The 16,515-nt window shown below is 37.5% G+C and overlaps 1 protein-coding gene across 4 annotated transcripts; it reads right to left on the bottom strand.

Moving 5' to 3' along the window:
- Positions 1 to 1,158: 1,158 nt before the first annotated feature.
- LOC108318761 (protein NRT1/ PTR FAMILY 1.2) lies at positions 1,159 to 4,548 on the bottom strand. Of its 4 annotated transcripts, none has more exons than XM_052881041.1 (5): positions 4,322 to 4,548; positions 4,003 to 4,220; positions 2,732 to 3,276; positions 2,020 to 2,278; positions 1,159 to 1,886 (listed from the first exon to the last, which is right to left on the bottom strand). In XM_052881041.1, exons 1-5 carry the CDS (start codon positions 4,440 to 4,442, stop codon positions 1,866 to 1,868), a joined length of 1,164 nt encoding a protein of 387 aa, XP_052737001.1. In that variant the 5' UTR covers positions 4,443 to 4,548; the 3' UTR covers positions 1,159 to 1,865. The 4 variants fall into 4 exon arrangements, with proteins under 4 accessions (XP_052737001.1, XP_052736999.1, XP_052736998.1 ...); XM_052881039.1 differs by having other exon boundaries at positions 1,159 to 2,278; positions 2,732 to 2,911; positions 3,038 to 3,276; positions 4,322 to 4,541; XM_052881038.1 differs by having other exon boundaries at positions 1,159 to 2,278; positions 4,322 to 4,547.
- Positions 4,549 to 16,515: the final 11,967 nt, after the last annotated feature.

Raw genomic sequence — 16,515 nt, 5'->3', positions numbered from 1 at the left:
TCTAAGAACGGATGTAATCATTCATGGGAAAAAAATACTTTGATTACAATGGGTGAAATCTTAGAATCACATGTTTCATTCACTAAAAAAATTAACATCCTTAGACGAATAAAAAGTAATGAATACGCTTTTGTCGACTATGAACAAAAATAATGTTCTTCTTCACACACAATCAGTGATGCATCTAGAAGAGAGTTGATGATAATCCAAATGAAAGATAAAAAATTTCAATCTGAATGGAAAAAAAAAAGAGAAACAAGTTCTTTACAAGCAAGGTAAACAGCCTACATTTATGGCATAAGAGACTTGGCCACTCAAGTTTTTCCACTTTGAAACCTGAACTTAGAGTTACAATAATTGAAGATTATGAATTCAAATATAAACGTGCATGGATTCTATAAAGATAAAGCAAGTGCTTGTCAACAAGGATTTGAAAAAGAACTCACAAAAATTAGTTCTTTAAAAGTTGATACTATGAAGCAAGAAAGTTATTTTAAAAATGTGTTGAATCTTACTAAATATCTAAAGAAGCAAATGAACAACTCAATGCTAAAATCATTCACCTTGAGCAAGAAAATCAAATGATAATAATAATATATAATAATAAAAGCTAAATTATTTGGAGGAGCATTTTACAATTTTGTCACATTTGAGATAGAATAAATAATAAAAAGGCTTAATTTTATAACTAATCCCTGAATTTAGAAACCAATTAAATAATTAAGCGTAATAAAAACAAGAGTTTGAACTTCACAAACTCGCTTTTAAACAAGAACGCCAAGAAAAAAGAAGATAATGACGAAGTTAATAATGAAGAGGGTAAAGATAACAACGGAAATAATGAAAATGTTTACGATAACAATTAGAAAGATGAAGATAACAAATTTCAGAATAATTATGACAAGGACTTCAGTATTGAAGAAACATCTTATGAAAGAGAGAATTAGAAATGGAAAAGTTTCTATGTAATAGGTTTTTGTTACCATATATTGTTTTTTAAATTAAAATAAATTGTTTCTCATAACATAAGAAGAGAAATACTTGAGTGCCTGCGTTTTATAAACGTGAGTACCTTTTGCAGATATACAAAAGCAACTACTGGGTCATTTTGTATAGTATGAGTTTATTGTGATTGTGGAGCATTGGCCACCGATAATATATCATACATTCTCTTATCCAAATTTATTCCGCATTTATTTTGAGATCTTCTATTGTTAACACTTCTAGAGTTCCACGGCAACAAGTTTTTCCTACATGATATATATACCCTTCTGTGCAAGACCACCATAAAATTCTTAGCACAAACCTAAATTTATAACCTCTTAGTTTTACTCGTAAGGCAGCTAAAAATAATACAGTTACAGTACCTCTATACTAAAAATTAAACTAGGAAGTCGGTACCTCCCTGTTTTCAAATTGCTCTTCTTCCTTGTCAGCTGAAGCTTCAAGCTTTTGCCACGGAGCAGGACCATAAGCCCAACAAATAGCAAGAAAGTAAAAGTAGTTAATTACACCCAAGAAAGTGAGCAATGCATAATAGTAATTCAAATGGCCACTGTTAATGTTAGTTGATAACCAGCTCTCCTTCCCTCCTAGACTAGTGACCTTGTCAACTATGCTCACCAACACACTTCCCACTACATTAGCAGCAGCTAGCTCAAGAGTGAAAAGAGCCATTGCAAAACTAGACATGGTCTTGGGGAAACCAGTGTAGAAAAACTCAACCTGTCCAACAGGGTTAAAGGCCTCACCTATTCCAAGCAAAACAAACTCAGGAACCAACCATAAAACTGACATGTCAATTACAGCATTAGGTTGGTCTTCAAAGCCTTGTTCAATGGCCGCAGTTCTTCTCATAGTTTCAACTAAAGCTGATGTTGCCTTACCTGCACATACAAACAACAATCCTATCCCAATTCGTGTTTTACAACTGAATCCTCTAGGCATGCCCCAGTGTTTTGCCAGTAGAGGTACCATTATGCGGTCATATATGGGAATGACTATTGATAATGTGATTACCATGATAAGACTGAAGGACCCTGCAGGCATCTTGAAATTGCCAACTAACCTTCGGTCCAAGGTAGTTGCCTGGAGTGTAGAGAATGAGCTTTGGGAAACCATCATTAAGATGCCCGTGGACCACATAGGAAGCACTCTGAGGACAGATTTCAGTGACTCGACCTGTCCGACTGTGCATTGGCTCCATGGATCTGAAACTGATCCATCAGGGTTTGAGAGAGTCTCAGGAGTCTTTATCATGCAAGCTTTGTTCAAACACCTGTAAGATAAGATAATGTTAATTCACTCAAAGAACTCAGATAGTATAGGACAGGTGTCAATGGATAATTTAAATCCCTTATTTATTTATTTATTTCTTATTGATCCCCCATAATTATAGGGAGAGTTTACTTGTACAACGAAAAGATTCTAGTTAAATGGGATTCTCTCAATGATGGGAGGCATTCATGACATATCTTATAGAAGGAACATTACTATATGATGAAATTACTCTGAACACTCAGAAATAGAATTTGTCAAGGGGAACCAAAAACATTACTAACAAAGAAATAAAGACAATAAAAAATTATCTTGAACTAAGTGAATACATGATTGTCACTATTCAGTATATGATGATAACTGGATTGGCTGCTTCTCACATAAAATGTTTTGGGGGAAGTATTTGAGAAGTTAAACTGGAAGGAAATTGCATAATAAGGGCAAGCACAAGTACCTAAGGCTATCAGTAGGAACGGCCAGCTCAGAATCGCGGTCTTGATAGTATTGATCAAAGTTGCCATAAGGAAGACTAAGTTTTCTGTTCTTTACAGATACTACTGCTACTTGTACAAAACTAGTGAGTAAGCTGTGACCGGGCTTCACTTTGGCATAGATGGGAGAACCAAGGATGAAACTGACAGCCGATATGAACATTAGCAAAGCAGGTAAACCAAATCCAATTTTCCATCCCAGATTTTCTTGAATGTACACTATTACGCTCAAAGCAATTATAGTTGATAACGCTATTGAGGTATAATACCAATTAAAGTAGCTATCCAAGAGCCTCTCATTATTAGATCCTTCTTTAATTTTCAGTTGATCTGCTCCAAATGCTATGGAACAAGGTCTAACGCAACCAGCTCCAATGGAAATTAATCCCAAGGAAAGGAATAGAACAGCTAGTTGGGCTGTTGTGGCAGAGCTGCAGTGTAGCATGATTGATTCACAGGAAGGTTTTAGCTCTGGGATCATGGCAGTTAACCACAAAATGATTAAACCCTGTGAGAGTCAAAAAATATAATTACAGCACTATCATGAAAAATCATTTATCTCGTGTTCTTCGGAAAAACCTATCCTACATTTCCCCAGGAAACAAAGTAACGGAACATTATGAAGCACACTTTGAATCACAAAACCAAGCCATGGCAGAAGACTTAAGCCTACACCAGCTAAAGCAATTACAGATAATTATTGTTTCAGCTATAGCCAAGGCAATTATTAAATTTCTGTAAGTTAAAGAAGGGTTATCATTTAAGAAGAAGATTTTGCTACTATGCGAGTGCTTAAGTATCTTGGATTGGATTAAAAGTTGCCTGAAGCAACTTTCTGAGCCAGGTTTTACTGGGTTTCTTTGAATCATGACAACAGATATAGTTGACAGAGAAAGATTTGCATTCTTACCTACAACCAGTGTATTTCGTTTTCTTTCTGAAAAAAAGAAAGAAAATATAACTAGAATGCCTAGTTAGTGAATCAACAGTGAATTACCAAAGAACTATGTAAGAGTCATTAAGTAATTTTTAATTGATTAACTGACTTTGGACTCTCTTTTTATTTATCAAAATTATACTGAATATATAGTCCGAAAATTTCAAATTTCGAACTCTTTATGATCTTGTAAATAAAAGTAACTTTAGAAGTCTATAAACATTACTCCTGAAACAACTTTTAATTTCTTCAAAAAGCTATAACTAATTTGTTTTATTGTTGTTTAAGTAGACTTACAAGAAGGCTGGAGAAGGATCCGATAGAAATGACGAGGAATCGACCCAAATAAGAATCGGAGATAAAGGCACCGAAGATGGACAAGATGTCAGACGTGGCCGACCAAGTGTAAATGACGCTTGTGCCCTTGGCAACAGGCATGCCGTAACCGTTCAGCAGGTACAGTATCATGTTCGGCATGATCCCGTAGCTGGCCACTCGCTCCAAACACTCGTTCACTGATCCATTTCTCAATCAAAGTAAGCAAAAGCACATTGTCCGATGATAAAAAGTGAGTGAGTGAGTGCAATAAAAGAGTTTTGCAGTGAGTGAGAAATACCTATGATGAAAGGCATGGTTCGCAAGCCACCTTTTCTTGTCAGCGAAGAGGACGAGGAAGAAGATTGAGACGAAGTGACATTTTCCAAGAGCTTCTGCTCTGCAGCACCGGAGGCCTCCATTTCTGTGCCTTTATTTTTTTGGATGTGGTTCAACTGAGAGCCAATAGTGGAAGAGATGGAAGAGACGACCAGTGATTCACGATTGGAGGTTGATCTTTATACCACCGCTTAAAAAAATCCAAAAATAATAGGTGCCACTCTCTCCTCGCTTATCTCGTGTTTAACTTTTTTAAGTATTTTTTATTAGCTTTTTCAAGTCATATCAGTATGTTTGTTTTCAACACTTTTTCTTAATTTAGAATATTCCCGGTGGTTAACCTGAAACTGTATTATAAGGAATTTGGTATAGTTAAAAATTAAAAATAAATTTCATTAAAACGTCAACCTATAATATTGTTAAAAACTGGAGATATTAATTGAATAAATTCGTTCGAAAAAAAAAACTACTTTTAATTTTATTTTTACCGAAGGTATGTTATATTAATAGAATATTTATTTTACATATCTTAGTACACCCGGTCACAGTCATCTTATTGTTCAAGTATATATCGGTCAATTAAGATAATATGTATTTGATTCATACATATTCAATCAAGACGGATCATACTAACTAGATTGTTAGTGATGATAATTATAGTTAAGTTGAAAAAAAAATTAACCTGATATTGTCATATAATTTGATCACATATGTAATTGTATCATAAGACGGGCTCATCGTATATGCCAAAACAAGTTGATAGTCAACTTGCTTTGGCTGATCAGTAATGACAGGTGTTACAGACATTAAAGGCTAATTAAGAGTCATTAATGGATGGTTAACACACATCTTAAAATTTACGAACAGTTAATTAATAGGTTTGATTATTATGAACTCTATAAATAAAGGTTGGATGTAAACGATCGTTCATCGATCCCCATACACCGAAACATATTAGCAACCATCGTGGGACCGAGGGCAAATAGAGAGTAATTGAAGCAGTGGAAGGCATGGCAGGACCATCGGATCCACAGGGGATCACGGAGGAGATGTAGAGAGAGATGTAGAGGGAAATGCAACGGCAGTTGGAAGAAATGTAAAGAAAGTATTAAGCTGAGATAACTGCCTTAAGGCTAAATGTGATGCACGAAGGGGAGAGTCGTTCGTCCAGTAGGCAGCATCTTAGAACCCCCCAACAATAGTGCAGGAGGAGGATAGCACGACGGTTGGAACCAACCAGACGGCCTGGGTCGATCATGCGGAGGGGTTACACCCGTTCACCGTAGAGGTTAAGGAGGCAAAGATGCCCGACAAAATGCCCCCAACACTTGAAAAATATGACAGTTTAATGGACCTAGATGATCACCTTCGGACTTTAACCAATACAATGGCCTTTTATTCCCCGGACGATAAGGTGTGGTGTTGGGCGTTTACTTTATCCCTGAAAGGAGAAGCGTTGGTTGGTTCAACGCCTTGCCACGTAATACGGTGGATAGATTTGGAACAACACGCACATTGTTCGGGCAACATTATGCGTCTAGTAAAGTCCAGGATGTGGCGTACTTATCCTTGGCTAGCATGAGGAAGTGTAAGGACGAACCTTTGAAGGACTTCACGGAGCGATACAATAAGATGGACCGTCATGTAACCAGAATTCCTGATGAGCAGTCTTCCAACCATCATGCGGCTAGGTCCTTTCTCGAGCAACATATACCCCCGACTGTCGAGAACAATGGGTGAGTTGTAGGAGCATGCAATTGAGTACATATGAATGGAGGAGTTACAAGAGTATCATGACGAGCAGCGAGAGGACACGACTGCCCCTTCTGAGAAGAAGGATCGCAAGGAGGGAAAGAGATTGTTCGCCTAGGGGGGAAAAGGTGGGGGTCAAAAAACCAGGAATGTTGTCAAGGGACCCAAGTTTCACCACTACACGCCTCTAAATGCACCCCGGGCAAGAATTCTTGAAGAAGCTCGTAGCGCGGACTTGTTACCGCCTCTGGACAAGAATCCTATCCCAAAGAATGCAAATGGGAGGAAACATTGCCAGTACCACCAGAACATGGGGCATACTACAGAAGAATGCACCACTCTCCGAGATAAGATAGAAGAGTTAATCCGGGCGGGATACTTAAAAAAATATATAAAGAATGAAAATGCTGGAAGATCTCCTCCCCGTCGGAGAGAGTTTAGGAGAGGACCACAGCGGAGTGGGCGACATAATGACGATCGGCAAAGAAGCCGAAGTAGGGAACGCTCGTTGAGGGGGCATATAAATACGATTTCAGGAGGATTTGCAGGCGGGGTGTCATTTTCCTCTACTAGAAAAAAGAATCTAAGAAGCCTTAGGGCAGATGACCAAACAACTCGAAAAACTAGAATAATGTCGTCAATTCGTTCACTAATGAGGACTTTCATGCTTCGAACCCCGACCAGGACGACCCTATGGTCATAACAGTGGTGATAGTGTGGTAGAGTGTAGGAAAGGTATTGGTAGACCAAGGAAGCTCTATTAACATCGTCTATTGGAAAACATTCCAAAAATGGATTTATAAGAAGATTTGATTGTGTCGTTCAATGAGTAAATAGTTGGGTTTGTCGGTGAAAGGGTGGATCACTAGTACAAAAACAGCATACAACGTTGAATCTTTTGGGCTTTTAACGGCGAACTCGAGATGATATCATATCAGGAGACGTAAATTTGACGTCGAATTATGTAGGCCAACGTTACTAGTTTATAGGCACGGCGGCTAATATAGACTTTAACGTCTAATATGTGGCTAAATAGTTGTATTTAAAGGAAGATTTGACGTCCACTATAAGGGGACGTGATGTAAATAGACGTAAAGTTGACGTCGCATTTAATGTGAACCAACGTTATCCTCGCCCAGGGTTGCATTTCTATGGTTTCCAATGTAAAAGGTTCGACGTCAAATATAATGTGAAACGACTTTATCCTCGTTAAGTCATAGAGGAGCTCGCCCAGCGTTGCATTTCTATGGTTTCCAATGTAAAAGGTTTAACGTCGAATTTAACGAGTGACCGACATTACCCTCACTGAGTAAGAGAGAAGCTCGCCCAGCGTTGCATTTTTATGGTTATCCACTGCAAAAGGTTTAACGTCGTTCAGTGCACAAGGCAACATTAATATACATATATTAACGTCGAGCAATGTATATATTCACAGAATTTATCAATTCACAGTTTAAACTATGTTATCATCAATTCATCAATTTCAATTCAAAAGTAAAACTAAAAGACTAAAGCAAATGCTATCATCACAACAAAAGGAACTCAATTTTTCAATTCATATATTCACAAAATTCATCAATTCACATTTTAAACCTTGTTATCATTAATTCATCCTTTCAAAAGTAAAACTATAAGCTAAGAAAATGCTATTATCAAAATGCTGCAAAACTTTAAGGAAAAACCAAAAACTATAGCTAATTAAAATGTTAATTCAAATATCCTGCCCATTCCCCTCATAGACATTATATGATTACTAAGGTCATTGTTTAACATCAAGTTGGTGATGGTTTAGCGGTTAATTCCTTTTAGACGGAGTTTTGAATTTCCAAGCGATGAGGAGCGATTGAATTTATTTACAACAATGCCATCGGTCATTGTTAACGTTGACTAGTTTATTATTGGACGTTGAACGTGTGACGTTATACGCGATTTTTGTACTAGTGGATACCCGAGGGTACGTTGATTTACGAACCTTCCTGGGACCGATCGAGACTCAAAGGAGCAAAAGGTAAGATACTTATTGGTGGAAGCAAATACTTCCTATAATGTTTTGATAGGAAGGCCTTGTCTTAACGCTTTTGGAGCAATAGTGTCTACCCCGCACCTAACAATGAAGTTTCCTTCAAGCAAGGGAATCATCTGCACCATTCGGGCTGACTAGAAGGTAGCTCGGGAGTCTTATGTGGCTGGATTGAAAGTCGAACCTTTAACCTCGAGGTGCAAGGTTAGGCAATCTGAAGTCGCCATAACCGACTTAGACCCAATGACCAACGCAGAAGACAGAATGGAACCTTTGGGAGAAGTTAAATTGTTTGTCCTGGGAAGAACGGAGGAGCAAGTATAACCTCGGTTGGGAGTGGGCTCACGGAAGATCCGGCAGGGGCCATTAGGCGAGAGTTAAAGTTAAACAAGGCCCTTTTCGCATGGACCGCGACTGATATGCAGGAATCCATTTAGATGTGATGTCACATATGTTGGCATTGTTTAAAGAGGCGCACCCAGTAGCTCAGAAAAAGAGACAACTAGGGGAGGAAAAGAGACAAGTAGCGGAGGTTGAGGTAAAACAAGCTTTTGGAAGAAAGGTTCATTCGGGAAATAGTATATACCACCTGGTTATCCAATATGGTGATGGTAAAAAAGTCAAACGGATAGTGGAGGATGTGCACAAATTTTATGCATTTGAATAAAGTCTACCTCAAGGACTTCTATCCACTTCCCAATGTGGATGGTTTGGCGACGGGGCATCCGGGTATCAAATACATAGTTTTTTGGATGCATACTCAGGCTATAACCAGATTCCTATGTTTCTCCCGAACTGTGAGAATACGACTTTCATTATTGAGAACTCAATGTATTGCTATGAGGTCATGCCATTTGGTTTAAAAAATGTTGGGACCACGTACCAACGTTTGATGGACATGGTGTTCTGCCATCAGATTGGAAGATGCGTGGAAGTGTATGTTATGACATGGTTGTTGTTAAAACTCCGACAAGTGTACCGAATCGTATCAAGTAATAAACATGGTAAGACTAAGTATTGTTTCCCTAGAGACTCACGACCTAAATAGTTATGTGATTTCTTGATTAAATAGGACTTGAAAACAAACTCTTTTGGGTTTAGAATGCAAATACTGAAAAGTAAATATGCATGCAATTTGATCAATTGGATAAAAGTGCAAAGATGAATGGTTTTGATATTATGAGATGATTATGTTGTTGGGGTTAGATTTCACTTAGTTTACTCTCATGTATATACGAATTCTAGTTATTCATTACTGTCAATGTTACTCTCTAAAACACTTAAAACCTGATTCCTTGGCGAAGAAAGCATATCCTTAACTATTATCTCATACGATTTCTAGCATTCCTAATAGTTAATTCTGAAGAACAGAAGCTTAAGACAACCAGAACTCATACCCTCATTCCTGAGCAATACTGCTTCTGGGAATAATTCTTTGGATCATGAATTGTAAGATACCTTCGGGTACTCATGCAAATCATACATCATGCTAAAGAATGAGTTAAACGAAGCAAGCATTACGCAAAGAAGAATTACCCTAACAATTAATGAAAGAAACATATATAATCAAGAATCAATTCAATACATGAGAGTTTACAAAGGTTACATCTTCCCAACCAACAAATAGAGTTTAGTTCATCATTGAAATGGTGAAACTAGATGAACAATGGAAAAAGAATGAAAGATAAAACCCTAGAAATTGAAGACAGGAGCTTCTGCATCCAATTTTGCCTTCAAGGAAGCAAAGAGTGTGTTTCTGAGCCTATTCCGTCCAAAGATGTGAACCCTAGGATGTCCAAGTCCTAAAATAGAACATAAAAATAACAGAAAACAGGTCCAAGCCCACGAGACTGACGCTCAGTGCCCCACTTATGGCGCTCAACGGTGTGCGGGGTCAAAAGTTGCGCTTAGGGTTAGCTCAAAAGGGCGCCCACGCGTGGTGCGGGAAGAAAATTGGCGCTCAGCACCCTTTTTCTGCACTCAACACCCTTTTTCTATACTCTGGTTGACTTTTCTGCACTTTGGTTGACTTATATGTATTCTGGTTGACTTTTATGCACTTTGGTTGACTTTTCTGTATTGTGGTTGACTTTTCTGCATTCCAACTATTTGGTTCTTTAACTCTTCTTTCAAATCATTACAATAGCATACAAAATCAAGGAAATTTAGTGATAAAATCATCAAGTATAACCTCAACTCTCTTATTCACAAAAGTAAAGAAAAAACATGAGTTAAAACAAGTTTCTAAGTCAAAAAGGGTGCATTTACGGTATTTTCAACCATTATCACAACCTCAAACTTAGAACTTTGATTGTCCTCAAGAAAAACAAAATGTAACTTAGCTTTTCACAACAATTACTACAATGGTTCAACATTTTTCAAAACTTTTTCTTCTAGGACAAGTAACCACTTTTATCAACTCATCATAAAGATGTCAGTAAATATGTGCAGATGCCTTAATTCAATCACATTCACTGTGATGCTTATGTACTTCAACAGATGATATCCTTATGAATGATCAATCAACCAAGCAAAGATGTAATCATAAATTCAAAGAACTGCTTCTCACAAGGGAAAGTGTTTCACTCAAGCACTCAAAAGTGTATCACTCAAACTCAAAGGTGTATAGTGAGGTGACTCATTCACTCTACTATAACAATGTCACATAAATCAACTTTGTCTTTCATTTAACCACAATTAATCAAACTCACAAGCAAGTATCATCAAAAGGGATTTTCTATGGCTTGTAATGTGGCTAGACTAAGAAGAAAATTGGTTTTTCCGGATCACAAAATCTTTGAGTTAAGAAAGTCATTTATAATTAGTAACCATTCTCACTTCTTCCTAGTTATCCCTTGCATTGAGATTTTCTTTTTCTTTCTTTTCTTTTCTTTTTCTTTTATTTTTTTATTTTCTCAACACTTAGCTCAATGCTTATTTTCTTTTCCAAATTTTCCAACAACCCCAAACTTGAACCTTTATTAATACCACACAACATATTCTCAACTTAAATCAAGGTAAAGATTTTCATAAAGAGTTTTCTTTCATGATTTAAGGTTAAAGGTTCAAAGGATAGAACACATTGTGCTCTCTTTTATTGGGCTAAACTCGTGCATTGGCTAAAAAGGGATAACAACAGATGGCCTTGATCATATGACAGCAAGTGATTCTATCATAGAAACCGGGACAAAGTCATTCATGCTTTCAAAGTAATAGCAATCATTCACAAAAACTCTGGAGTTCAATCCTCACACAGGTTAATTTCAAGTTCTAACATTTAGATAAACATCCTACTCAGTAACATCAATCACACATCATCATGCATCTATTTCACAATATTATGAGCAACCACTTGTATATCAACATCATGCATCATCTCAATATCAATAATATAATCAGCATCATAAAGCAACACTCATCACAAACATCATCATCATCAAACCATTGCACACAGATAAAGTTTTAAGCCAAGTACATCACATCCTATATTAATAACAAAAGCAAATAAACTCAAAACAAAAGGAATAAGATTAGAAAGTTGGGTTGACTCCCAGTAAGCACTTGTTTAACGTCACAAGTCTAACCCAATAACTCTTCCAACACCCATCAGTAAGTTCAAACCTTCTCATCAACACCCCTCACTAACTGTCTGGTAGCATAGTATCCTTCAGTAGATACTCAATCACCTGGCATCCAACAGTAGATGTTATGCCATAGCAGGCTCATAACCAAAACAAAACAAAATAACAAAAGTTTTTAATTACATCACCAAATAGCAAAAAATAAAGTTTTCAAATCACTGGGCTGCCTCCCAGCAAGCGCTCTTTTATTGTCACTAGCTTGACACATTAAAGCTCACGTCACATCTTTCATGTTGGTGTTCTTCTCTTTTTCCTCACACTAACTTATCAACATCTTCTTGTTCACCTTATTGACTCTCCTTGAATACAGAGCTTCAATCTCTATGACTCCATTCTCTTTAAGGTCTTTAACAACCCACAACTTGTTCTTGAATCTCACTAGTGTGCCAAGTTTGAATTGTTCATCCACCGAGTCATGATGAATCATCTTTCCTTCGCCATCTTTTTCTTCTCCTTCCTTAACCTGTGACAAGAAACAATTTTTACCTTTGATGACCAGCTTGACAACTTTAAGGCTAGTCACTGGTGCGTCTTCATCTGCAACTTTATGACTGGTCTTCCTCACTTGATTATGCTGCTCATCATTAAAGACATCAAAGATCACCTCATCTTCTTGGTCTTTAAGTGTTATCGTCCCATCATCCACATTGATGATTACCTTGGCCGTTTTCATGAATGGCCTTCCAAGAATAATAGGAGTCTTCACATCTTCCTCCATCTCCATCACTACAAAATCAACCAAGAATCTAAGTTTGTCTATGCAAACCACAACATCTTCCGCCACACCATAGGGCTTTTTGGTAGATCCATCTGCCAATTGCAAAGTAACCTTTGTAGGCTTCACTTTAAGACCACTCATCATCTCAAGCACAAATAAGGGCATCAAACTAATGCTTGACCCTAAATTAATTAGGGCTTTCCCTATCTTAACATTCCCTATGACGCAAGAAATAGTAAAACTTCCTAGATCTTTAACTTTTGGAGGAAGTGCCTTCTGCAAAATAACATTGCAATTGCCTTGTACATCAATAGTTTCCTCATCTATATATCTCTTCTTTTTTAGGAATCTCTTCAGAAATTATGCATACACAGGAACTTGTTGCAATGCTTTAGTTAAAGGAATTTTAATCTCCAATTTCTTGAAGATTTCTTTAAAACATCCTAATTGCTTCTTCTCTTCTTTCCTGCTACACTCCTTAGGGTAAGGAATAATCTTTTCAACTTTTTCACTTTTTTCTCTCCCCTCTTCTTTTCTTTCTTTTTTCTCTCACCCTCACCTATTTTCTCTTCTTTTTCTTCTTCTAACTTAACTCTTTATTTTCTCTCCTCTACTCTCTCATCACTTATGCTCACAATAGCTTTACATTCTTCCTTAGGGTTAACCTCAGTATTAGCCCCAAATTGCCTCTCAACTTTATCCTACAACTTTTTGGCCAGTTGGCCCACCTGCATCTCCAAATTCCTTATAGCAGTTTCAGTGCTCTTATGGTTGGAGATAGTTACCTGCATAAATTGTTGAAAGGTTTCTTCAAGCTTTGAGGTTCTGTTAGATAATGTAGATATGTGTTGCCATTGTGATTTTTGTTGTGGTGGTCTATTGAATTGTCATGCTTGCTCAAATTTCCCAAATTGACCTTGATCCATACTTGGGTGAGGTTTCCACCTTTGGTTGAAATTACCTTGGCGGAATTGATTGCCCATATAGTTGACGTCTTCTTGGACCTCCATTGGAAAAGCACATTGACCATTGATATGATCACCACCACATAATTCACAAAGTTTCTGTTGAACTTGTGAAACATTCTGCAGCTCCTTTGGCAATTGAGAGAGTTTCTTCGTCAAATTCTCCAATTGTTGAGTGATAATCTTATTATGTGCAAGCAAGGTATCATGAGATTGTAACTGTAGGACTTCCTTCTGTTGAGATGGAGCTCCTCTTTCACTATGCATCTCATTGTCATTGGTAGCCATGTTGTCAATCAATTCATAGGCTTCCTCTGGAGTCTTGCACTTGATATTACCTCTAGTTGAGGCATCTAGCATCAATTTGGTTTGTGATCCAAGACCTCCAAGGAAAAGAATGACTACTGTTGCTTCATCAAAGCCATGTGTGGGCATCTTTCTCAACAAACTCTTGTATCTATCCCATGCTTGACCTAAAGTTTCTTCCATGCCCTGCCTGAAAGAAGAAATTTCTTGCTTACCTTTGTTGATTTTTGATTGTGGGAAGTATTTGTTCTAGAACTTTGCAACCACATCTTCCGATTCAGTAAAGCTATCTTCCGGGAAAGAATTCAATCATAACTTAGCATTGCCTCCCAATGAGAAAGGAAACAAACTAAGCTTTATAGTGTCATCCGGCACTCCATTGATCTTTACAGTGTTGCAAATCTCATTGAAAGTTGTCAGATGCGCATATGGACTTTCATGAGACAGTCCATTAAATTGGTTGCTCTTCACCAATTGTATCAACGCAGGCTTCACCTCCATGTTTGCAGCATTGACCCTCAACCTTGCTATATTGTTAAACTGATGAGGGCCAACAACTATTGAGTAATCTGCCAGAGTGCGTCTGCCATTATTTTCTCCAGCCATCTCTTCAGTACTCTGGTCAGATCTTTGTGGTGAAGGTTGTAAAAGTGTCTCTAGAGAAGGGAATAATTCTCTAGATGTTCGAATTCTCTTCCTCCTTCTACTTTCGTCCAATCCTTCAAGAAGAGGTTCCGAAGTTTTCTTGCTTCTAGTTCCAATTGTATCCTGCATACACAAGAAAACAAAAACCCTAGAAAACTTTGTTAGAACAAAACAAAAGCAGAATTAAAAAAAATCAAGTCAAAGCTAATCAATAATCACAAAAATAGAATAGTTAAACCACGAGTCCCCGACAACTGCGCCAAAAACTTGTTAAGACTCTGGCAAGTGTACTGAATTGTATCAAGTAATAAACATGGTAAGACCAAGTATTGTTTCCCTAGAGACTCACGGCCTAAACAGTTATGTGATTTCTTGATTAAATAATACTTGAAAACAAACTCTTTTGAGTTTAGAATGCAAATACTGAAAAATAAATATGCATGCAATTTGATCAATTGGAAAAAAGTGCAAAGATGAATGGTTTTGATATTATGAGATGATTATGTTGTTGGGGTTAAATTTCACCTAGTTTACTCTCATGTATATACAAATTCTACTTCTTCATTAATGTCAACGTCACTCTCTAAAACACCTAAAACCTGATTCCTCGACGAAGAAAGTCTATCCTTAATTATTATTTCATATGATTTCTAGCATTCCTAATAGTTAATACCCCCATTCTTGAGCAATACTGCTTATGGGAATAATTCTCCGGATCATGAATTGTAAGATACCTTCCGGTACTCATGCAAATCATACATCATGCTAAAGAATGAGTTAAACGAAGCAAGCATTACACAAAGAAGAATTACCCTAACAATTAATGAAAGAAGCATATATAATCAAGAATCAATTCAATACATGAGAGTTTACAAAGGTTACATCTTCCCAACCAACAAATAGAGTTTAGTTCATCATTGAAATGGTGAAACTAGATGAACAATGGAAAAAGAATGAAAGATAAAACCCTAGAAATTGAAGATAGGAGCTTCCGCATCCAATTCCGCCTTCAAAGGAGCAAAAAGTGTGTTTCTGAGCCTATTCCGTCCAAAGATGTGAACCCTAGGACGTCCAAGTCCTTAAATAGAACATAAAAATAACAGAAAACAGGTCCAAGCCTACGAGACTAGAGCTCAACGCTCCACTTATGGCGCTCAGCGGTGTGCGGGTCAAAAGTTGCGCTCAGGGTCAGCTCAAAAGGGCACCCAAGCGTGGTGCTGGAAGAAAATTGGCGCTCAGCGCCCTTTTTCTGCACTGTGGTTGACTTTTCGACACTGTGGTTGACTTTTATACATTCTGGTTGCCTTTTCTACATTCTACTTGACTTTTCTGCATTCAAACTATTTGGTATTTTAACTCTTCTTTCAAATCATTCTAATAGCCTACAAAATCAAGGGAATTAGGGATAAAATCATCAAGTATAACATTTACTCTCTTATTCACAAAACTAAAGCAAAAACATGAGTTAAAGCAAGTTTCTAAGTCAAAAAGGGTGCATTTAGTATCAAAGCTATATCACAGATAACGGTATTTTCAACCGTTATCAGTTGTGAGAAGTTGTTTGGTGAGGAGCACGTCAAGGATTTAGCGGAGGTTTTTGGGCAAATACGCAAATATGCAATGCGTTTAAATCCTACAAAGTGTACCTTTGGGGTAGGAGCAGGAAAGTTTTTAGGGTTCATATTAACTATAAGAGGCATTGAGGCTAACCTAGACAAATGTCGAGCGGTAATGGAAATGGGAAGCCCGAAGAGCCTGAAGGAGGTGCAGCGCCTAGTTGGACGTCTAATGTCTTTCACCCGTTTTATTCCCAAACTAGGCGAGCGTATAAGGCCTATTATTAGTATCATGAAGAAAAATTTGCCCAACAAGTGGGATGAGGAATGCGATGCAGCGTTTGAGGAAGTCAAGAACATCGAGGCTGAGTCACCCGTATTGGGCCGACCGGTGCTAGGCCACGATTTGTAGTTATACTTGGTGGTGTCAGAAGCAACAATTAGCGCAACCGTTGGTACAAAACCTACCCGAGTTTAGACTGTGTACTTCGTAAGTAGGGTGTTACAATAAACAAAGGTGAGATATCAACAAGTCGAGAAGGTTGCTTTGGCC

Source organism: Vigna angularis, chromosome 7, assembly GCF_016808095.1.
Source record: "Vigna angularis cultivar LongXiaoDou No.4 chromosome 7, ASM1680809v1, whole genome shotgun sequence".
In the NCBI taxonomy this organism is placed as follows: domain Eukaryota; kingdom Viridiplantae; phylum Streptophyta; class Magnoliopsida; order Fabales; family Fabaceae; genus Vigna; species Vigna angularis.
This window is presented reverse-complemented; position numbering and strand designations above follow the sequence as displayed.

Coding starts and splice junctions, on each gene's coding strand:
- LOC108318761 (XM_052881038.1), bottom strand. CDS start 4,442: ATGGAGGCCTCCGGTGCTGCAGAGCAGAAGCTCTTGGAAAATGTCACT. Junction 4,221..4,321: donor AACCATGCCTTTCATCATAG/GTATTTCTCACT, acceptor GAAATGGATCAG/TGAACGAGTGTTTGGAGCGA. Junction 2,279..2,731: donor GTTCCTACTGATAGCCTTAG/GTACTTGTGCTT, acceptor CTTATCTTACAG/GTGTTTGAACAAAGCTTGCA.